Raw genomic sequence first — 25,203 nt, forward strand, 5'->3', positions numbered from 1 at the left:
ATACCTGTAGAACAGGGGTGTCAAACTGCTGGCCTACGAGCCAGATGTGTCATGCCAAAACTGCGCCCACCCCATTGCTGGCAATGGGAAAAAAGTTGTGACACATCGCAACACGTCACGTGACGTTGCGAGTTTGACACCCCTGCTGTAGAGGGATAACATCATTAGATTGAAAGATTGGTTGTCTCAAACATTCTGTCCCAGAAACCTCCTACATTGACAGGAGTAGCAATTCTTGTAGTCTTGGTGCAGCATCTTTGTAGTCACTGCTGCTGTGTTATCTTTCTTTCAGAGGGGTGCTGCATTTGTCATCCTTCCCCTAATTTCAGCATTTGAATGAAATGGAACTCCTATGGACTCTTTTTCTTTTTTCTTTACATATATTCTTTGTTTTTTGTATATTCTTTCTTTTTCAATACTTTTTAACTGTACTTGATATTAAAAATAATAAAACAGATTTTTTTAAAAGAAAAACTTAGGATCTTAAGATTTGTTAAGTTCAAAAGTATTTAACATTGCTTTAGGAGTATATTAATTATTTCTGGTTATGAATAGGTATAGATCTTTTTATGTTTGTATATGAAATTACATATGTTGGGTGTTATGACACATCTACTAGCTAATGTCACCTTAATCTTGCCACTTGAACATTTTTATGTTTGAAAAATGTGTATGTGTATTTTGAACTTAAGATAAAATTTAGACTTTGACCAGTCTTGTCAAATGCATAAGATACTTTTAGTTTTGCTTATTACATAGGCTTCAAAGAGAATTGATAGAAGAAATTCATGTTCTCTCAGGATGACATAGCAAGCTTCAGAAATTTAGAATTCTTAATATAGTAATGAATCAGTAATGTTATTAAATAAAAAAACTGGATAATTATTTACAGACATTTTCTTACATTTATTAGAGTACCGTATTTTTCCATGTATGATGCTATTTTCCCCCGCAAAAACCCTGTTCAAAAATCAGGTTCGTCTTATACAAGTGCAGCGTCTTATACATGGAAAAATAATGGTAACCTCTGCAGCCCAGGGCATACCTGTGTGGGTTGCCATGCCGCCTGGTGCAGGTGTCAAGGCCCTGTGGGCTTGCCACTAATGGGGGGGGAGGGACAAGATCGTTGTCCTGCCGAACTTCCGGATTTGCTGGCTCAGCTGTTTGGCGTAGAGAAACTCGCATGCCAGAGCGTCTTATACAAGGGTGCCTCTTATAGACAGAAAAATATGGTAGTAACCTTCAGTCTTAAGACCTAATCAAATTTAATTGAAGAGGATAATTATGATTTTTCTCCATACTGTATCTTTTCTTAGGAACATTTTGTAGCTTCCAATGTAACTGTAGAACATGCTGTAGTGAGAGAACCCTATCTAAAAATTCCAAAGTGTAGTTAACACTTAGGCATTGACATTGCTAAGCTTTCCTAGATAACTGAACTTTACATTACTATTGGAACTCTTGATGGAGATCATTCTACATCTATAGTACTCTTGCGTGACTATTCTTTACTTTCCTTAATTATGATATATGAAGCTAATATTTCAGTAATATTTACAATAGGCAGATGGTTCATATGGGATAATTCACAAATGTATACTCAGAATTGTTGAAGCATGATTCTCTGTACCCTACAAGAAAACTAGCCAGCTTCAGTATTGTATCAGAGCTAGTGTTAGTATGCTCATAGGAAAACTACAAAGTGAGCCATCATCAGGGATTGGATTTTAAATTCTGAAAATAAAAACAAGAACCCATCATTGTCCCATGGTAATTTTAGCAAGTTATGTTTTGCAGCTCTCCTTGCATACCCTACTGAGTCATGTGCTATCATCACATGACATTTATCCATGGTTAACTAAAGTTGACCCATTTTGGTGGGTTAACATAACTCAACCTGGACTGAATTTCTGTGACTTGAATTGGGATTTTATGATACGCTATATTTTTGTATGATTCAGTGTTGTTGGTAGACACTTTTATGTACCTCTCAAGGAGGTATCCAAGTCTTTCTCATTCATCAGTGTTTTTTAAGTTTTAAGCATTTGGTATCAGGATATGAATGCTTGAATTAAAAACTGAAGCATTGTAACAATCTTTGTCCATGCTGGGTTGTTATTTGACTGGGAGACTTACAGAAAATATCAAGCTAGAGTAGAAAATTAAGGAAATAATAATAGAAGAATGCAATGGTAAATCATTCCAAGTTTTTGAAAATAGTAAGGACATAATCATGAAATCACTAAGTATTGAGTTCACTTTGAAGGGACTTATCATTGTTTTATTTTTCAAGATAGTTTCAACATACATGTTCAGTATAGAGTATATTATAATTTACAAATTTAGAAATGGAAAATCTAAGGTATTTGTTTCTGAATTTAGAAATTTACCCGTGAGATTACTACATTTTAATTTTGTCTCATTTTTATAAGTCTTCATTTTTTTCTTGCCTAATCATTGTTTTACTTATTTTCAAAGATAGTTTTGACATACATATTCAATATATAGCATATAATAATTTACAAATTTAAAAATTGAAAATAGTGTTTGTTCCTGGAGTTAGAAAATTTACTGCAAGATTATTATATTTTAGTTTTACCTCATTTTTATAAATCTTTGTTTCTTCTTATCACTTGCTATTGAAATTTGATTTCATGCATATATATACATGTGAAAAATTAAGAACATAATTTTTATAAAGTAATTTTTAAAAATGGCATCTCAGATGATTTTTTGCATACACATTTCCTTTGAAAATGCATTAATTGACCAGCAATTGAGAAAAGGTAGGGGAAAAATAAATGTGGGAGAATGTATATTTGGGGCTTTCTAAGAGAAAGCTTAAGAGAATTTGAAAGTATTTCCATCAAACATCACTTTATATTTAAATAGTGTATTAAATTTGAAGTACTCCAAATTTACAAATCAATGTATTCTAATCTGTTGGAATACCTCTGAAACATGAGTTATTTTCATCTATTTTAAATTTTAAGGGACCATTATTTTAATTAAGTCTGTTCTTCCCTTCTGTTTCTGCATAGTCATGGAATGGGGAGATGATATTAGAACAGTTTCAGAAGATGAAGCTTTGATGCTGGTGAATCATCAAGCAACCGGAGATATTTGCACCCTAATGATGTGCCTTCAAGACAAAGGCACGGTATGCTACTTTGGTAGATATTGTTGATATGCTGTACTTGTTGAACAATCTGGGTAATTTTTTCAGAAATATAACATTAGAGAACTAATACACAAAATCTATGTCCGTCCAATACTTTAACCATATTTTTTATTTCTGTATCTTCTCACATCAACTTACATTATTTACCGTGTTTCCCCCAAAATAAGACCCAATCTTATTTTTTTTTATTTTTTTGCCTCTAAAAGAGGCACAGTTCTTATTTTGGGGGATGTCTTTTCCACAGACTCACCTCACCTCTGTGGCTGCTTGCCACTCATCTCACCTCTGCGGCTGCTTGCCACTGCTTGCATGCTTTGCTCTCAGCCTACGTTTCGCCATCAGGGGCCTTCAGGGGGTGCTGCACGTGTCAATCCAGAACTCAGTTCTTGGCTGTGGAGGCCTTTCCTGAAGGCCTCTGACAGCGAAATGAAGCCCGGGGGTGACATGTGCATCAATCCGGAGCTGCATTCTCAGTTGCAGAGGCATTTCCTGAAGGCCTCTGACAGTGAAATGGAGTCCGGGGGTGATGCACTTGACCGATAGCAAGTGGTCACAGAAGAAGTGGCCTGGTGAGGCAGGTGTCTGGGTATGGGAGGCTTGGCTGCAACAGTAAGAAGGTGTGGGGAGTGTGGGATAGCTCCATCCTTGCCCTAGCTTGATCTTTTGTCAATACACATCCTTTGATGAAAGCAAGCACGAGTGTCCAACAGGAATGTGTGACAAAACAAAAGAGACTTTATTCAACTCCAAAGCACATAAAGCAAAAGCAAAGTCAGTGTTGGGTGTTCATTTCTCCCAACCCTTACATAGCCGGTCAGAGACAGGACCCCGCTCCCAACCCACAAACTAACATCCGCCCACAATCCCTTATAATCCTTCCTTCCCCCTACATCCCCGTTTGCTGCTCTCTCCTATTCACCATCCCCCCGCGCGTCCATCAGCCTTTTCCCCCCACATCCAACAGTCCACCGACGACCAGGTGAGTAGACCATGCAACCCCCACCCTTACTTCTAGATGTCCAGGCCTGCCGAGTCCAGTCTCACGAGGGACGGTGCAGCCCAAACTGCCCCCAAGCCTCAACTGAGGCAAAGCAAGCCCTGGAATGTCTGATTACAGCGGTGTGCAGGAAGATGACAGTGTTGCCTGCACCTCAGCAGTACCCACCGACACTCCCCGTATCAGCTGGCCGGTGGTAGAACTGGCAGGGAGCTCCGGCTGCTCCACTGCCTCCACCGATGTTCCCTGGAACAGCTAGCCGGTGGCAGACCCACCAGGAAAATCTGGCTGCTCTGCTGACGTCTCCTGGACCAGCTGGCTGGTGGCAGACCCGGCAGGGAGGCCCGACTGTGCAGCCGTGCCCGCCAGCATTTCCGGAGCTAGCTGGCAGGCGGCGGAAGGAGCAAGACGCCCAAGGTGACCGGCGGCATCTGCAAGAGGACCCGAACCCAGCTGATTGTTGGTAGGGTCCGCGGGGAGCTCGGCAGTGGTGGCAGTCCCAGATAGGGAAGCGGCGGCCCGATGACGCCCTCCAACGCATCCGGAATCCAGGGGAGAGACGCCGACGCGAGACTCTGCCCCCCCGAATGTCAGGGACACGGGGCTCGACATCTTTAGGCATGCGCCTTGCCCTAAACCTAGGGCTTATTTTTGCGGTAGGGCTTATATTAGCCCCCCCAATCAAGCTAGGGCTTGTTTTTGGGGTAGGTCTGATTTTGGGGGAAACACGGTACATATCTGTTGTAGAAGCAGGACACGCAAGTGTTCACAAATAAAAATAAAAATTTACAACCATTGTGACTGAAGTTACAAATGGTATTGAAAACAGTGAATTCTGACCATTTTTCATACTTATGACCATTCTAGCATCTCCATAGTCATGTGATAAAAATTTGGATGTTTGGCAACTGATATATATATTTATAATGGTTGCAATTTCCCAGGGTCATCTGATCACCTTTTGCAACCTGACAAAGTCAATAGGGAAGGCAGATTCACTTAAAAACCTTGTTTCTAACTTAGCAACTGCAGTGATTCACTTAGCAACTATGGCAAGGTGGTAAAATGAGGCAAAACTGATTTAACAGCTGTCTTGCTTAGTAATGGAAATGTTGGGTTCAGTTGTGTTTCATAAGTAGAGGACTACCTGTATTGAAGTTAAAATAGACATGTAAAGAACAAAATAATCAAATCACTGGACAGTTAAGAGTCTGATAGAAGGCATGCATCTTTACAAATTTTCTAAGCCCTGAAAGATTTGGGGCCAGGTGTAAATGCTAAGGGATTTACAGCTAAGGTTCAATGAATATTCCCACATAGAGGTTCTGAACTTTTAAGGCAGGGTTCCCCAACCCATGGTCCATGGCCTGGCACTGGTCTGTGGCATGCCAGGAACCAGACCGCACAAATAAGTGAAGCCTCATCCTTGGGATGCAGGCAGCGCGCGAAACCACGCCCCCTCCAGTTCACAGAAAAACCTTTCTCCAGGGAACTGGTCCCTGATGTCCAGATGGTTGGAGGCCACTGTTTTAAGGATAATGCAATTTTATTCAAGAGGTTGAACCTCAGTCCCCAAGTCCTGTTTACAATCTTTTCATCTAATTCAGCTGGTTCTCTTTTTTTCTTTCACCCATCCCATTTTTGAACTTAAGAAACATTCAAAAGTACTGATTGAATTTAGTAGTAGAAAGCCATACGTGGGTATCATTAGTGCAATATCGCTTCCCTCCATAACAACCTGCACATCTTGGGTTTATAGTGGCAACTGGGACTACCTGGATTGCCATTGTTAAATGATGTGGTCATGGATTGTATTCACACTGCTTAGCAACAGCAACCCCAGATACAGTTGCTCTTGAAACTTGAGGATTATCTGAACTATTTTGCGTATATCTGTTTTTGTTTTATATTTTTATATTGGGAGATTGGTGATGGCAATTAGATACCTTAATTTGGTCTTCATGTTTTTTTCTTATCTCATTTTTGTTGGATAAGAAATTATATCATTCAAAATGGGACAAATAAAATACAGGTTGTCCTCGACTTACAACCACAATTGAGCCCAAAATTTCGGTTGTAAAGTGAGACATTTATTAAGTGAGTTTTGCCCCATTTTACAATGTTTCTTGCCACAGTTGTTAAGTGCAGTTAAGTTGATTAGTTACTAACCTGGTTGTTAAATGAATCTGGGTATCCTATTGACTGCTTGTCAGAAGGTCACGAAAGGTGATCATATAACCCTGGAACATTGCAACCGTCAGAAATATGAACCAGTCATAAACTACTTTTTTCAGTGCCACTGTAACTTTGAACAGTCACTAAATGAACTGTTGTAAGTCGAGGACTACCTGTAGAGAACCTGTAGGACTACCTGTAGAGAACATATAATGGCGTGTTTAAAATGAATGTGATGGATATAATACAGGAATTAGGTTAACTTTGTCAACTTTGTACATCTACAAAAATTTTAAAAATTAAGTTAACATTGTAAAGAAATGCTTTGTAAAATAGAAATGCTTAAAGATGTTAAGAAGTATTATTGGATAGGTATATTTTTTGAATAATCAGTATATTTTTGCAAATCTTGTTTACATCTACATATTTGCTTTATATTCTCTTGTTTTTTTCTTACCTGAAATTAAAAAAAAATAAAATTAAAGATTGTATGAGAGCTTTAAAAATGTTAACTAATGAAAGTAGATTTTAAATAATATGATTTATCCAAGATATTGAAGAAATAGCTATCTATTTTATATAAAGCGAAAGTAAGGATTTTAGGAAGAAGAGACATATACTGAGAGAATGTTGCTTTAGTGAATACTTCTTGAAAGCTAGTAAGCTTTTAGTAAAAACATTTACATGAACATCTCTTAAGGATGCAATTTATATTCAGTTTTCTGTTTAATAGCAAGAATATTTTTTGTATTTTTTTTATACATTTGCTTCTATGGAACAGAAAACCCCTCTCTGATTTTTCTTTTATTTATATGCAGAATGCACACTATTTCTTATCTCAATTTTCGCAGGTTGTTCGTCGGATGATGTGGCTGATGGATCATATATTTAAATACACAAATTTTGGAATTGTATCTCTGATTCATGGAGACTTCTTTATAAGACAGGCAAGAATTACAAATATTTTAATAGTAAAATCTGCTTTTCTAAATATTTATTTGTACCTTGCTATGATTGTCAGTGTATATGAAGAGCCCTGGTGGTGCAATGGTTAGAATGCAGTATTGCAGGCTAATTCTGCTCACAGCCTGGAGTTCAATCCTGATGGGCTCAAGGTTGATTCCACTTTCCATCCTTCCAAGGTCGGTAAAATGAGGACCCCAATTGCTGAGGGCAATATGCTGATATTGTAAACCAGCCAGAGAGTGCTGTAAAATACTGTGGGACAGTATATCTATTGTGTTGATATTGCTATATATTAAATTGAAATCCATTTCAAATAGTGTCAACAATTAATGAAAAAATTAACAGAATGTGGAGAAAAACAGAGTAACTTCTAAGAATACTGGTTTGGTTTTATGTGTACTGTAGATTTGTGTCATTTATTTTGTTCACCCACCTAGGAATACCAGACCTCTCTGCTTACAGCAAACTCTGGTTTTTGGGGGATTGGAGTACATGGTTTGCCACAAGTATCTAATCTAGTGTGAGATAAGAACAAGTGAATCCAAACTTTTTAAATATACTATTAATCCATGTTTTGTCTTTGTCTGAATGACTTCTTCATATGCCAGGTGTGTCCCATACTTATTTATTTAAAACATTTATATAACCACCCACCTTTCAGGCAACTCTGGGCAACTCATTTTAAAAACTGTAAAACACACTTATCTAAGAGTTTAGTGTTTTTACACATATAAATGATTTTTTGGAATTGAAGTGGAACAGAATATTTCGCATCCTTAAACGTCAGGGAACCAAAAATTATAATAATGTATCATTGATGTATAAAACATTTATATTCTTCATAGAATTATAGATTTGGAAAGGATTGTTTAAGCTGTAAAATTCATCTCTTATAGATCTGCATAGTAGACATGTCAGGAAAAAAGCTGAACAGAATGACTTTTTTGGTTTTATAGGCTTTTGCAAATACCTTTATTTAATTGTTGATTTAGCAAATTCTAAGATACAGTATATTATCAGATAGCCCACAATCAACCCTATATATTTCAGAGAATACTACTGATGCAGATGCAATATTCTGCTTTTTGGAAATTGTTTCCTGCTGTTCAACAGTGCTTGCAGAAAAAAAGTGAAAGTCGGAAAAAAGTGATAAGAACAAGCACCCTATTAACTTCAAAAGGATTAAGGTGAACAATTAGGCTATAAGTTAAAGACAAAAAAATGGTCCCTGGAGAAAGAAGAGTGAGTTGAAAAATAACATTTCCTAATGGACCATTTTAGAGAATAGCTGGAGAATCAAAGTAGCCTAGATCCAGACCACAATGTTCAAAATAGAATGAACATAGCTCTGCAAACTATGATACCTACTTCCTGCTCTTCTTTAGGTCTAGTTCTGTTCTATAAGAGTTTGTTGATCACTCCTTCAGTTTCTCATCACTCCAGGTTTCTATGGAAAAAATATGAAAAGAAATGGACACAGTTTAGAAGTTTTGAATATTAATTTCCATTTGGCTAGAAATTGTTGAGCTTGGGAGACTCAGCAATTAGTTATAAAGCTGGCAACAAAAGAAATAATGGCAGGAACATATTTTGATTGGATTTGTCCCCAAATATAAAAGATGATGTCAATGGGGGAGTATAGAGGGCATAGGGCATTCCTCCTTGAAGGCAGGAGGAAGAGTAAATATCACAGCAATGGTCAGATAAGAGGGATTGCATAAACATATCAGTCAGGGCCCTCCCTTCCCAACAAGAAGATAAAAATGGAGGAGAACATACTTATCTGTTAAAATAAAAATCTTGATCTATGTGGCATTGTTTTTTTAGTCTAGTCTACCTTGTTTAGCTACAGGGAGAAATGGAAGAATGATAAATTCACAAATAATTAAATTTAATTTTGATTCCCTGTTCTCTGGGAAGTTTACTTTTAACTGGATTAGTGCCTTACAAGTTTATGAAATGATAAGACTGATTAGATTGTCTTGGTTTACTCTGTTGAACAGCTTCTGTGTTCTCTTTTTCCTTTTTTTTTAAATTAAGATTAAAAGAACTACTTTTTTAACATAAAGCTCATCTCATGTTGCTTCTCCAGCTTTTGGATGCTTTTTCTAGGGTAAAGAAGGGGCAGAATTATTTCTAAAATTGAAGCTTCGTGCTTAAGTCCACTTACAAGAAACGATTCAATCTTTGCCCACCTGCTGACTTGAACCTTAGTACTAGGAAACTTAGAAAAATGCATAAGAAAGAAATAGTTTTAAATTTGCATAATTTATGTAAATCTTTTAAACTAAATATAGTGCTTACCTCTGTGAAAATCAAATTACATATAATTAACTGTCTGCTAGTGGTTTTATATATCTGCAGGTCTCCCCTATGAATGAATGATGTCCTTACCTCTGTGTACATACTTCCTAGGGCCAGAATAAGATTGCATTCTTTCTATTGTCCATATATTCTTACCTTAACGTTTATTTATTTTATTTGTGCCCTATCACAATCCCACAAGGCTCTGATTGCTTTATGGGAATACAACAATTAATGCAAAGTTGGTGTGCAGTCATCTTTACTAGTAAGTACATTTAGTGACCATTCATGGAGATTGGGAATCTGAATAATATTTTCACCAGGACATCTGACTACCTGTCAAGGCATTCTCCATGTAGCTCTCCTCAGGTGCCACCGTTGGCATCTGAGGAGGTTCCCTTTTCAGTTTCCTTGAGTGAAAGATCATTCTCAATCCTTCTGTGGAGTGGAGGGAATGGAGGAAGTTAAAAATAGAAAACACAAACATGTAGAATAAATCAAAAACCCTAGTGTCATATCTCAGAACACCCTCTGGAAGAGTTCTGTTTTCAGATGCACCTGTAAGTGCTTGCCTAATCTCTGGTGGCAGAAACAGCACTCTGAGGCTTTTCCCCTTCCCCAAACTTCTTTCTTCAAATCAACTTGATCAGTGGGTGGGTGACTACAGTCCTGAAGGTAACTTAGTGCCATAAAGGGTTCTCTGGGTCAGGATCAGCACTTAAACTTGAATGAAAGCTATCCTTTTTTCAGTTCTGTTAATAGTATTATTCTTTTACCGATCCTTGTTAGTGAAGTGTAGAAATTGATATATATAGTGTTGTTTATAACTGCTAATATTTGAATATCTTCTTACTTAAATAATGATCAACTACATGATTTAATTTTGTGTCTAATTTCTAATAATACCCTTAATCCAAACACTGTATGAAATCATACAAGATATCAGTAAAGAAAAATATTTGTAGTTCAGGGTTGAGATGGTGTTCTTTGAGCTCTGTTGTTTTCTTGTAGATCAGCAGCCCCCAACCTTTTGGGCACCAGGGATCGTTTCTGTGGAGAAAGGTTTTTCTGTGGACCGGAGGAGGCATGGTTTTTGGGCTGCCTGCATCCCGCAGATGGGGCTTCACTTGTTTGCGTGGCCGGGTTTCTGGCATGCTGGGCAGACATCCAAGCCATGCTGGATGTCTTTTTAACAACAGAGGAAAGGCATCTGGTAGGAAATGCTGCTAAAAAGAAAGGAAGGTCCTTTGTCCTGCAACTTAAAAGGTTTCCAAGACATTATTGTCACTGCATTGTAGATTGCCCTCCCTAAACAGAAAAATTTGGGCAAAATTTATGACGTTCATCGGTTGCCAGCTGAAAGCCTCTAGTGGAAGGGGGAAGAAGTGGGTCTTGTGGAAGAGGATGGTGAGGAGTGGTACGGCCCCCTCAAGAGAGAAATGGGACAATGTCACCCAGATTCCAGACACACACACACACACACACACACACACACACACCACACCCCACCCCACCCCACCCCACCCACTGTAGTCTTGCCCTAAGACAGGACCAGTGTTGTATATGCATGACATTTGGCCACTGGAGCAGGGAATGTCTTTTATGTTCCCTTCCTAACGCTCTTATAGGGTGCTGTTCCAAAACCATGCTGCAGATATAAGGGGGGGAGTGAGGGGCTGGGGGCCTTTGTCTCCCTGCCCTTATGGATGATTCTTCCTCTTCACCCCTGGTAAAGTTCAAAGTCAGAGGAAAACAATACCCTTTTTGATTGATACAGGAGCATCACATTCCTGACAAACGTTCCAGGTCTTTGGGGCCAATGGCCATTCTGTGTCAGCTGCAGTACTCAGCCCTTTGGAATGCTTTATGGGTGATATTCGCCTTACTCATCAATTTCTTTACCTTCCAGACTGCTCTATGCCCCTTTTAGGATGTGATTTGTTTGCTAAATTACAAGCCACCATCTTTGCTCTAATGGCTAAGCCCTTGTATCAGGCTACCACAGGAAACCGTTCACCGTATATGTGGCTGAAAGCAAAGGTAGCTGCTGGAGTACTTACTCAGACCCTTGGTACTTGGTCTCACCCAATGGCCTGTTTTTCCAAACAACTTGATCTTACTGCTCAAAGATGGCCGGCATGCCTTTGGGCTCCAGCAGCTGCTATTCTCCTTTTGGAGGCTTCTAAACAATTAACTTTTGGGGCTCTTATCACAGTGGAAACACCTCATTCCATCCAGGGCTTGTTAGCATCCGGGGGGGGGGGCTATTGGCTTATAGCATCCTGTCTGGAGCAGTATCTGATTGGTCCCCTTAACAACCCACAAGTTCATATCAAGTGCAGTGGCAGGTTCAATCCAGCAACCTTTCTTCCCCAACTGGAACAGGATGGTGATCATGATTGTGTGCAAACTATTACTGTAGTGTTTACTGGCCAGCCGGATTTAACTGACCAGCCACTAGAGGATGTGGACAGGGACCTCTATACAGGCGGCAGCAGTTTTATGAGACAGGGAGAAAGGCTAGCTGGCTATGCCATGGTCACGTTGGATCAGGTAGTGGAAGCAGCAGCTCTCCTTGCAGGTACTTCAGCTCAGAAAGCTGAACTCATTGTCTTGATGAGGGCCTTGGAAAAGTCAGATGGTGCAGTTAATATATTTACAGACAGCAAATTTAGGGGGCGGGGATGTGTTATACATGCACATGGGGGATTGTGGACCGAGTGTGGTTTGTTCACCGCTCCTATTAAATATGGACAGGACATTTTAAGGCTATTGGATGCTGTTTTGCTCCCACATAAGGCGGCTGTCACGCATGTGAGGGTCCATGTTAGGATTGATACTAAACATGGAAGGGGAAATGCCTTAGTCGACCGCACCGCAAAGTCTGCCGCTTCAAGTCCCCTGTCCCCTTGGTATATGGGTGCGTTTGTACCCTCACATTTGCCTGTGCTGGCTCCAACATATATTTCACAGGTTGGGCACAGAGCTTATAGACTGGGTGCTATTTATCATGGACGTAGGCTGGAGAAGGATGGGAAATGCCTTCTCCCAAAACATGAATTATGGGCCCTCCTAGGAACATTGCATGCCAGCACTCATTGGGGTTACAAGGCCATGGCTGAGTTTCTTATAAAGGATTATATTTGTCCTAGGAACTATAACAAGGCCCTCACCATGATCAAGCAATGTGTGATTTGTCGATGTAATGATCCTGTGGAAATTATTAAGTTCCCCTTGGGGAAGCTTGGGGCTGGCCAGGATTCTGCTACGTTCATGCCTGAAAAGCCTAAGGACCTGCAGACATCCTTCCCCATCTTTCCTATCATTGAGGGGCAGAGTGGTTCCCAATTCCCAGCCCCTCTTGAGAATTTAAGGTTCCAACACCCTTATGCAGAATGCACCGGCTTGGGTTAAACTCTTGAATGTAATGGACTGTTGGATTTCCACCCACATAACCCCAACTGGTACCCATGGTTTGGTTATGGAAGCTACACCTCTGGGAGCCTCTATGTTCAGCATGATCATTGTCACAAGGGGCTGGGCACTCCCTGGGTTTGGGGGCAGGAAAGCTGCAGATTGGTCAACTATACAGCACCCTGCAGCAGCTTGCCTTAGTCATTTTAATTCTTCTTCCAGATAAGTTAGGGATTTATGCTCCTTGCATGGTCACATGAAAGGTGAGTACTAACATGTGGGATGGATGGCATAAATGTCATCAGACCTTTGGTCTTGACTACAAAAAGGATCCCTCTGCTGTTTGTAGCTTATATGTCTGGTGTTCGAGCTTCTATGCCTGAGCGGTTAAAAGGCAAACAAGGCATTTATCTGGTTAACCACTCGGACTGGTGGTTCTATTGTAGCCTGTTTGCCTACAAGTCTTTGCCAGCTTACTGGTCAGGTACATGTACTGGAGGAATGATCTTTTCCTCGGTTTGTATCATCTGACATAATGACTGGAACTGCCCCATCCACAATCGCATAAAGACCATATTGAACACCATCCTGTACCTCATGTTCTAGGAAATGCTATTGCACAAGCAGTAATCCCAGCTATGGGGGTTGGTTTGAATTGTAAATCTTTTATAGAATTGACTGGACAGAGGAAATGTTTAACAACACCATATAGGCATTTACACAATTCAGTAAGGAACAGGGAGAAATAAGGGAAGTAGTGTTACAGAATCGCCAAACGTTAGATATGGTACTAGCAGCAAAAGAGCGGTGTGTGCTTTGTTCCACTTAGATTTTTTTCACTGATTATCAAGTTAATATTAGTCACAACATCCATCTCATGGAAGGAGGAATCAGGAATTGCCCAGAGGATCTGGAGGTTTTCACTGATGCTATATGGGGAGTCTTCAGTAGTAAATTCTCGTTCCTTACCGGCTGGCTCCCGGGATGGGGATGGTTTAGGGAACTATTTATTGGTCTTCACTTTGTGGTGTTCCTTGTTATCTTTTTCTGTTATATCTTTCACTACTTGCCCCTACTCACCTCTGCCTGTCCTCAACAATGTGGCCCACATACTGCAGAAGCTTATCCTGTGTCTCTCCAGTTTGATGATCATACTTCTGCGCGCTGCTCAAAGTATGAAAGGTATTAGGAGTATGTTGACCTGGAATTAGGAGAGAGCATAGGAAGTTTCAGTTGTGAATATGTGCAGATGGCCCTGCTGTCTTTGGGCACTTGCAGAGTGCATGGTCATGAAAGGCCAGCAAGGAGAACACCTAATGTCCTAACCCACCCGGGAACGTACGATGCCTTTAGGGAAATACCCAAAAGGGAACATTTTTAGCTACTTCTCTTTTCTCCCTTCTTTATCTACAGTGTGCCAGACTTACTGGGTGAAATCTTTATCTTATATGTGTCAGCTTTGCTTGGGTGGATTGCTTATGTAATCAGAAAGAATAAATACAAGGATTTCTTGTCATTTGGGGCTTCTCTATTTTAGAGGATCCCGTTCTTTGTTCAGCTGTATAAAAACGTAAAGCTTAAAGGCAACTTCTGGTTTCCGGTATTTTTTATCAAGCAAAACCTCAGAACATGCATAGCAAAATCATCTCAGAAACCATTAACAGACAGTTACTACCACATGGCATCAGCATAGCACACAAATCAACTAAAGCTCTCCAAAAACACCTTAAGTAAACCAAAAAATTGAGCAGTCCCAGAAGAAAAAACGAGTCATATATAACCTCTTCATATATAGAGGAAGTGTTATATGTATATGTCTTTAATGATGAAAAAAACTCTTAATTTCACAACATATGGAGAGACTTATCTATAGTTTCAACTGGAAAATTGTGACCATCCGATACCAAGCCAAGTCCAAAAATGCTAGAGAATTCTTGGAAGCCTGGAACTCTGACAAATCAGCCATTAATAGACACATAGATAGAAATAACATCTACTTACTATGCAAGGAGACAAAAAACTAAAAAGGGAACAAAAAGACCAAAATATCTCCACCCACATGAGCACTGTAGATTAACATCAGACTAACTATCAAGGCGTAAACAGTACCCCAATCAAGTAACTGCAAAACAAGCTAACAAATAGCCCAGCCAAAGAACTTCTAAGACCACCTCCACCAACACTGACAGAGCAAGCCACTAGACTAGAATATGAACTAAGCGTAAACCCCACTCCCTACTAGCGTGATACTGATTATGTTACCTAGTTTGGGTAATGAAACATCTGTAAGAAAACAACCAAGCTCAGAGAATACCAGGGACCGCTCATCATACAATGTGATAAGCCATGGCTTATTTTGTATTTTATTTAAAAATCCATACCTACTTGGTATACTTCATACTAAGTTCTAATCAAAACAAAGCATATTATATACCTTGTGGTAATGTATGAATCTAGCTGTTGATAAAGAAAACTGAAGTTCTGAAAAAAATATTTCATTATATATTAATTTCATGTTTTTTATTTCCTAAATTCACAATTTATTAGAAACAAATTGGTTTGAGTAAAAATAACTAGTTTGGGTGGGGAAAGTAGAGATTATTCTGATATTTTATACAGTATTCTTTTTGTCGTTTCCATTTTAGGGAAAAGCTTATCGTGACCAGCAGCTTGTACTCCTCCATGAACATCTAGAAAAATATTACAGGAGCCGTAGTCGCAAGTGGATTGTATTGTTTCCAGAAGGCGGTTTTCTTAGAAAAAGAAGAGAAACCAGTCAGGCATTTGCCAAGAAAAACAATTTGCCATTTCTTACACATGTCACACTGCCAAGACTGGGAGCCACACAAGTTATACTGAAAAATCTGGTAGCTCAGCAAGAAAATGGAACTTTGGTGGGTGAAGAGGTTCCTGTATCAGGTATGAAACATTTTGAATATTTATGAAACAGCTGCTATCCGATCAGAATCTTAAAAGTACTCTTGAGGTTTCACTCTGTATTGTGTTGCATGTATAATTTGTATAAATTAGCATTCTGGTATGCTGTAAATTTTGTCGTTTACACAAAGTTGTGCAGCGCTATTAAGCTACCAAAACAATTCCTTTTTCAAATTCATTTTAATTTTCTTTACTGCCGTTGACCTCTGAAGTCTTGAGTAGCTCCTCAGGTGCTTCAGGAAAGCTTTCTGACAGGTGAATGTCAGCCCCAAATCAGAAAATCAACTCCAAGGGAAAGCTAAAACTTACCTTTACTGAGATTGGCAATATTAACAGAATCTTGCAAGGCTGTTTGTGCTGTACTTCCTTCCTCTTCCGTACTTCAGCGAATGAGGAGGAATCTCTCTGAGCCGCTTCCAAATGATATCGCCTGACTCTGGACTTGAAAAGTATTTTGGCTGCTTCTGCCTAGGCCAGGGGTAGGCAACCTTGGCTCTTTTATGACCCGTGGACTTCAACTCCCAGAATTCCTGAGCCAGCGAGTCATAAAAGAGCCAAGGTTGCCTACCCCCAGCCTAGGTAATGATTCTTGCATATTTCCATCAAGATCATCTTTATACCAGGTGATTTGGAATCTGAATAGTATCTTCAACAGAACTTACAAAGGCAGTTCTCCATGTAGCTCTTTTCAGGGACCACCCTTGGCATCTGCAGCATACTAGTTAGAGCAGGGGTCCCCAACCCCCACTCCATGGACTGGTACCGGGCTGTGGCATGCCAGCAACCAGTCCGCACAAACAAGCAAAGTCCCATCTGCGATATGCAGGCAACACACCAAACCACGCACCGTCAAGTCTGCGGAAAAACTTCTCTCCATGGAACCAGTCCCTGGTGCCCAAAAGGTTGGGGACCCCTTAGGTAGAGGTTCCCTGTGCTGTTTCCTTGGTTGAAAGATTATTCTCGATCCTTCTGGGGAGTGGAGGGCATGGAAGAAGTTAACAGATGGAAGCAATAGCCCTAATGATCTTCTCTGAAGCTTAATAGGACTAATTTTAAGGCAAGTAGTCTTTGCTGACAATTTCCTTTCCAATCTCAGACTGTTGCAAGTCCATGGGGTCTTATAGGGTGAATCTTTTGCCACTGGGGAAGGTGGCTATCCAAATAGCAATTACTGGAAGAGGATGAACTAATGAAATCTGTTAGTAGAGACCACGCCCAAAAGAGTTTGGTGCAAATGCTGGCACTGCTTCTTTGGTTTTTCCTTCTGTTATTCAGATACCAGAAGATGGGAATATTTCCACTTAGGCCACCGTAAGAATAATCTTCCATTTGGATCAAATTTAGTCAGTTTAGGAGCTCATATTCATCTAGAAGTAACAACATCTACACTTCATGGTTCAATGGCAAACTTGCAAAACATAAAGTCTATTCAGTATCTTAGTCTCATATGCAGAGTCAAAGCTGCCTGGAATAGGTTTATAAAATTGCTTGCTGCATCTTCTGTGATTGAAGTACTGTAGGAAGAAAGGGATCCAGACAATGGTTTTCATTCAATCAAACCTCAATTGGAGCTTATTACAACCAGGGCCCAACACACCAAACTGCCAAGTCTCAGTTCTGGGATCAATTTTTGAGGGTCACACATTTCTGTAGACCCCTATATGATTTTCAGTACAAACCATTACAAAAATAATACTTGTTCAGTGTCTTTCTTTCTTAGGAACAAAATTTGCCACAAAATACAAGTACTCCTCGAGTTAGGACTGTAATTGACCCTGGCAATTACAGTCATAAATTGTGATGGTCATAAAGTGGATCACCATGGAACTAGACCTGATTTTACAGTATTGTTTGCGGCACTCATTAAGCAAATGTCATAGTCATTAAGCAAAGTTGTGGTTGTTATTGTTCACTACAGGGTGGTTTTTACCGGAGACCAGAAGTAAACACTGTTTTTCAGCAAACCATCATAAATTGTAGTCACATGACCATGGGGCGCTGCAAATGCCTGTGAATGTGGCCAGTTGCTGAGTACCGAAAATGCGATCACATGACCATGGGGGTGTTGTGAGAATTTGCATTCACACTGTGCTTCGTGGTGTATTCATATGAAATATTAAGGCAAACTATTATTCTTGGCAGCCTCTGACTGCAAGAAACTGTAAGAGGACAAATGACCTGTTCAGAGAAGTAGATACATGCTTCCTGCACTCTGCAGGGTCCCATTGAAATCTCTGTAGGCTAATTTGTTTGCTTTGAGAGGAAGCAAGAATGGAGAATTCTCAAGAGGAGCAACACTGAACACTATGAGTTTTATTAGGAGCAGTCTCTGAAGTCTATAGAAATTTGTATTTGCTTCAAGTAACTAAACAGAGTCATTTAAACATTTTAGCCCCTTCATTTATAGTTTTTCTTGACGAATACCTATCTGAAAAATAAATATAAGTGCTTATCTTTTTTTCCCTGAGAAGTCATTGGATGATTCAGATCTATAGGTCTTCCATGGGCTGGGACTATAGCTGAAATCTATTGTAACTGCTAAAGAGAAAACTTAGTTATTTTTCTAGTATCTTCAGAATTGTGTATCTCTTGTAACTTGATCTATGCGTCCCCTACCATCACCATGAAGTAGTATTTCAAGAGTCAAAAGGAATCTTCCAGAACATGGCAACCAGCCCACATTTATGGCCATTTGCAGTGCCCAGCAGTCATATCAGTGTGATTTACACTATTTTTTTTGCTAGAAATGAGTGTTTACTTCCAGTTTCTTGCAAAATTAGCCCATGGATTAATTTAAAAATGGGTAAATTAACCAATATAATTGATTTGTTTAATGATTGTGTCATTTGCTTAACAACCACAGCAAAAAAAAAGATTATAAATCATATCTAGTCACATGGTGACCCACTTAATGACCTTCATGACTTTCAGGCTCAATTACAATTGTACATCAAGGACTACCTCTATTATAGAAACAGCAGCAGTCATAGCAATCTTGCACAGCCTGTTCTTTGCACAGTTTTTGCTGTCGTTAACAATTGTGTTTTCATGATAGTTTCCTATAATATTAAATCATTCTTGTCTATAACTTTTTGAATAGATAAAGCCATTACTGGGCTTTTTCCTGAAACTCTAATTAATCTCTGGATTTTGTTTGCCATATTCATTGAGGTATCTATATGGCATAGGGATGCGGTGGCTCAGTGGGTTAGGACGCTGAGCTTGTCGATCAGATGGTCGGCAGTTTGGCGGGTCGAATCCCGAGTGCAGTGTAGCAGAGTGAGCGCCTGTTACTCGTCCCAGCTTCTGCCAACCTAGCAGTTCGAAAGCACGTAAAAAATGCAAGTAGAAAAATAGGGACCACTACGGTGGGAAGGTAACAGTGTTCCGTGCACCTTTGGTGTCTAGTCATGCCGGCCGCATGACCACGGAGATGTCCTCGGACAAGCGCTGGCTCTTCGGCTTTGAAACGGAGATGAGCACCGGCCCCTAGAGTCGGAAACGACTAGCACGCATGTGCAGGGGAACCTTTACCTTTACCTTATATGGCAAATGTTAGGAAAGATGCTTGCAATGTGGTCAGTATTTTCAAACTGTTAGCACATTATCATATTTAATATGAATGAATCTTTATTATCCAAGTACAAAATGTGTACAGTGAGATTGGCTGAGCCTCCCTCAGTTCCCCTCCACAACTCACAGTGACAACAAACCCACCCACCATGTGAGCTAATTGCACTACACACCAGCCTCACAAGTCAATCATAAGTAGAGTTATTTCCCATTCAGGAGCCTGACAGCCCATGGATAGAAGCTGTTCTTCAGCTTGTTGGTATGGCTGGCTATACTTCTGTATCTCCTACCAATGGTAGGAGAGTAAAGAGGTACCGACCAGGGTGTGAGTCATCCCTGAAAATTTTCCTCACTCTTCCAAGGCAGCGAGCTGTGGTGATGTTATCCAGTGGTGTCAGGGACAGCTCATGATGTTTTGTGCTGTGTTCACCACCCTCTGTAATATCTTCCTATCCGCGGCTGTCATGCCAGCATACCAAACCACAATACAGTGCGAGAGGATGCTCTCTATAGTAGACCGGTAAAAGAAGGTCATTAGTTGTCGTTCTACCCTGTTCTTCTGCAAGACCCTGAGGAAGTGGAGTCTCTGTTGGGCCTTTCTGGCCACCTGGGTTGTATTAACTTTCCAGGTAAGATCTTCACAGAGGTAGACTCCCAGGAATTTAAAGGAGGAGACTCTCTCCATACAGCCCCCCCCGATGTAAAGTGGGGCAGGTTCCTCTCTTTTCCTCCAAAAGTCTAGCACCATCTCCTTTGTCTTGCTGATGTTCAGGTTCAAGTCGTTCTCTAAACACCATAGGGATAGTTTTTGTACCTCCCGCCTGTACACTGTTTCATCTCCACCTGTAATAAGACCCACTACAGTGGTATCATCTGTAAACTTAATGATCACGGATGGGTTGGATGATACACAATCATATGTGTACAGTGAGTACAGGTAGGGGCTAAGCACGCAGCCCTGAGGCGAGCCCGTGCAAAGCTTCAAGGGGGTGGATGAAACAGATCCGACCCTCACTGTTTGTAGCTGGTCCCTCAGAAAGTCTTTAATCCAATCACAGAAGGAGTGGGGAAAATTCAAGTCAGTCAGCTTTTCAATAAGAATGCTCAGCAGAATAGTGTTGAAAGCCGAGCTATAGTCTATGAAAAGCATCCTGACATAACTTCCTGGATTCTCCAGATAGCTTGCTACAGAACGTAAGGCAGCAGCTATGGCATCGTCTGTCAACCTATTCCCCCTGTAGGCAAACTGATGTTAGTTGAAATCCGGTGGGAAGCATGTCCTAAAATGTTGGAGAACCAGTCTTCCAAAGCATTTCATTACTACAGACGTTGATGCATTAGGTCTGTAGTCATTTAGGCACTCGATTGCTGTTTTCTTCAGGACTGGGACAATGGTGGCTGCTTTCAAGTATGATGGTACACAGGCCGTTTGCAAGGAGATGTTAAAGATCTTTGTCAGGACCCCTGCTAATTGATCGGCACAATTCTTAACCACTATCCCCAGCACCCCATCTGGGCCTGCAGCTTTGCTGGGATTCACAGCCTTCAATACAGCTTTCACTTGCTTTTCATACAGAGTGAGTTGCTGAGAATCAGAAGGCTGGCCAGCAGAGGCTATGGGTTCTGGTCTTTTCACCTTGTAGCGAGTGAAGAAGCTCTTCTGCCAAGGAGGAATCGGTATTAATCGTGTTCCTCATGTTGCCCTTATTTTGGTTAGGTGCTGCAGTCCCTGCCACACTTGCTTCAGGTAGTTGTCTGCTAGGTGGTTCTCCACCTTATGTTTATATTCTTGTTTCGCCATCCTAATGCCTCTTCTGAGATTTGCCCTGGCCTCTCTATATGTGTCCCTGTCCCCTGCCTTAAAGGCAGAATTCCGGGCTCTCAGGAATGTTCATGCCTCTGCAGTCATCCAGGGTTTGCAATTCCCGTAAACTCTAATCCACTTTTCCATTGTCACGCTATCGGTGCAAGCTTTGATATAAGACAGTACGGCATCCGTGTATACATTCAGGTCTTGATGTTCGAATACACTCGTCAGTGGTTTCAAAGCAGTCCTGCAGCTGACTGAGAGCACACTCTGGCCAGATTTTAACCATAAACAATCATATACCCTCACATCCTGCTGTGCTGTCTCATTATAGCAGGGCAGGGAGGTATTCCTGAAAAGAACAAGTGAAAATTTTTAAACAATTACACCAAGAGAATATACTCCTAGTAGGTTACTCAAGGTGAGAATGTTATTTGATTTGCCCGGCTAAACAGACAGGAACCTATTGCCATGGTTCTGATAAATGAGACCAAGTAAATCAGAACTCCGGGGCTAGAGGCATCCTCAAAGTACATGTTTATTGCTTACAAAGTATCAGCACAATCAAAAGTGAAACCAAGTCTGAAATTCCCTCCAAAGTGTTACACTATTATAAAGTTAAACTTCCCATCCCAAAACTATTCAATCAACTACGTTTCCCAATAGAATAGTTTAACAGGCTTTGTAACAGTACACCCAACTCCCTAATCCGACTGTTTGAAATGACCTTGGTTCCCATGGGACAAAGAATTATTTAGACTGTCAGAAAATCTCCACTTCCCCCTCCCATTCTTGTGGCAACCTGACTTCAGCCAGGTTCATTGTAGAGTTGACATCTATACCAAGCAGCAGCAGTATAAGAAAATGCTGGAATTGGATTATTACCTTGGTGACAACAGTAAAGGCATCATTTCATATTATGTGGGAGAAGGCAGATGGTAACCCACACCTGTATTTTTTAAGAAATCACACAGACAAGTTAAAGTGATTGGTGATATAGTACTAGATGCTGGGTCTCAGACTTATGATACTCAACATGCTTCTGAGGAATTACTGAGGATTTTTCAGAGTACTAAAGGTTTTTAGGATGTGGCTAGAAGAAAACCTTCTGGATGTCTAGTTGATGATATTACCATGCAGGAAAAGAAAATCCCAACCTGCAAAGACACATATATAGTGGGAATCAGGAGGAGCATACTGTTTAGTGGTCAGGACATGAAAAACAAAAAAGAAATTGTGTTGCTTTCATATTAGGAAAGATATAACAGAGACAATGCTTAGGCACAGTATATTCAGTGATCAGATAACATCAATTAGATTTTGCAGACAACCTTTTCATATCATAATTATCTACCACTGGTACAGAAGGTTGATTAAGTTTATGGTCAAAGGCAATCTCAAATCAACAGAACATGTGTTGCTTATGGTTGGAAACTGGAATGCCAAAGTTGGAAATGGTAGGAAGGAAAATGTAGTTGGACTGTATGGCCTTGGAAACAGAAAAGAAGCAGGAGAAAGTCATTCTTTTCTATTTTCCAATGGTGATTGAAATGATGCCTACATTGCCAGAATATGCATAAATCAAATTGACTATATCATAAACTGTTTTTGTGCACGTTCCAAATCTAGCTAAAGTAAAACAGTAAAACCAGCCCATTTCCATACTATGATATTGATCATATGACCAGCATTTTCAAGGAGAACTTAAGTTGCTTTGAAGTCCTGAACTTAATTGCTAGGAAACCAAAGGAACTGTGGAGTGAAATAAAGAAGTTGTTAAGGATAAGTGTGAAGAGCAACAAAAGACCAAGAAGCAGAAGAAAGCAAACTGTATATCAAAACAAATGGTGGAAGAACTTAAGAAAGAATTTTAGAGACCAGGTAGAAGAGACAAGAAACACTATTAAAACAACATCTGTAAACAAATAAAGAAAATAAAAGTGTTCTATCTCTCTCCATCTATGGATCTGTTTAATCTATCAAATTTATTTGTCTCATCTTGCAGTTCAGGTGACTGAGCGGCTTACATCAAGTTGACAGAGAAAAGCAAGGATGCACTTCCAAAAGATCTCCCAACACAGGAGTTTTCAACATTGAATGGACATGCTAAAAGTCACCAGTGGAAAACTAGCAATTAATGGAATATCTATAGAAATATAGCAAACAATAGGAGATGAATTAGTAAAGGTTCTAACCAAACTAAGGCATCAAATCTGAAAAAAACACCACAGTGGCCAACAGATTGGAAGAGATAAGTTAAGATAAAGATAAGATAACTTTTATTGCGTTTTTTTTACTGTGAGCACACTGGCCCACATTAAAAATGAAGTTCTGTTGCTTGCTCTCAAAAATATATATCTATCTACCCATGCATGCATAACACACATATACACATGCTGTACACACACGCACACGCTATACATACACACAGTTTATATTTATCGCGGTGTTTGACTATTTCTTTTGTAACATGGATGTGCCCATTCGTATTTTTAATGTAATTAAAGACAAATACACACACACACACACACACACACTAATCACTGTCCATTTTGAATACATAGCAGAAAGAGAAAACTTGAGAGTTCACAAGGTTGATGCTATATGGGACAAAACTGACTGAATCTAGATGTTCTGCTTCAGATACGAAGCCTCATCCCAGAAGGTAACAAAGAGAACAGGTCATGAAGAGGTTGTATATTGTCCCAGACAATCTTGCAGACCCTGCTCAAGCATCGTTTATATGCTGTGTCCTGGATAGAAGGAAGTGAACTACCAATAATCTTTTCTGCCATCCTTACCTTCCTGTCTGAAGGGTAATAGCAATAGTGCTTAGACTTATATACTGCTTCACAGTGCTTTACAGTGCTCTCTAAGTGCTCTCTAAGTGGTTTACAGAGTCAGCATATTGCCCCCAGCAATCTGGGTCTCATTTTACCAACCTGGGAAGGATGGAAGGTTGGGTCAACCTTGAGCCAATGAGAATTCAACTGCCAAACTACTGGCAGCTGGCAGCCAGCAGAAGTAGCCTGCAATACTGTATTCTAAACACTATGGCACCACAACTCCATACTATCATACAATATCCTTATTTTGTGTGCTAGTTAAAAAAAAAGCTCAAGATAATCCAATGAAGATTAGAGTCCTACATGGAAAAGGACATGTCAGATGTTCAAAATGGCTTAGAAAAGTCTGAGGATAACAAGTACGTCTTTGCTGATAAATGCTGGTAATTGAGAAAGCCACAGGATATTTTTGTCAAGCTATGGAATGTCCTTAGGAAAATGAGACTCTCAGAAGATCTAATCTTCAAGAATCAATAAAAATCTGAAAAATCTATATACAGGTCAGGTAACCACAATCCAGATAGAATATGATGAAATAGGATAAGTCCAAATTGGCAAAGGAGGGAGATGTGGTTTATTTATTCAATTTATGTGTTTGAAAATATATTGAGAGGAAACTGAATTGGAAGAAGATAAGTGTAGTTATAAAATTCGAGGAAGAAACATCAATACAGTTGATGCTATTAGTATGATAGTTGAAAATGCAGATGATCCGGAAGCTTTAGTAATGCAAGTCAAGGAGCACATTGAAAAAAATGGATTATAATTAAATATGAAGAATACTTGATGGCAACTGTAATGGCAACCAATTGTAGAAGTGTCAAATGAAGATACTGAAATACTGGATAATTTCTGTCTTTTAGGATTGATTATCAGTAACAAAGTAAAAAGGAAGCATCAATCAAGAAGTATCCTGTAAATTAGCATTTGGTAGGATAATGTTGCAGCCTTTTGAAAATTTATTCAGATGTTGTGACATGTCTCCACCTAAAAAGATCAAAAT

General features: G+C 39.9%; 1 protein-coding gene across 2 annotated transcripts in view; it reads left to right on the forward strand.

The window, feature by feature from the left end:
- Nucleotides 1-25,203, forward strand: part of LPGAT1 (lysophosphatidylglycerol acyltransferase 1) — a 49,185-nt gene that overhangs the window by 11,716 nt on the left and 12,266 nt on the right. For both annotated transcript variants that reach the window (XM_083372237.1, XM_083372238.1), the window contains 3 exons: nt 3,042-3,160; nt 7,205-7,300; nt 15,683-15,956. In XM_083372237.1, coding sequence (XP_083228363.1) covers nt 3,042-3,160; nt 7,205-7,300; nt 15,683-15,956 — 489 coding nt within the window. The remainder of the gene's footprint in view (nt 1-3,041; nt 3,161-7,204; nt 7,301-15,682; nt 15,957-25,203) is intronic.

Source organism: Vipera ursinii, assembly GCF_947247035.1.
Source record: "Vipera ursinii genome assembly, chromosome: 1".
Taxonomy (NCBI): Eukaryota; Metazoa; Chordata; class Lepidosauria; order Squamata; family Viperidae; genus Vipera; species Vipera ursinii.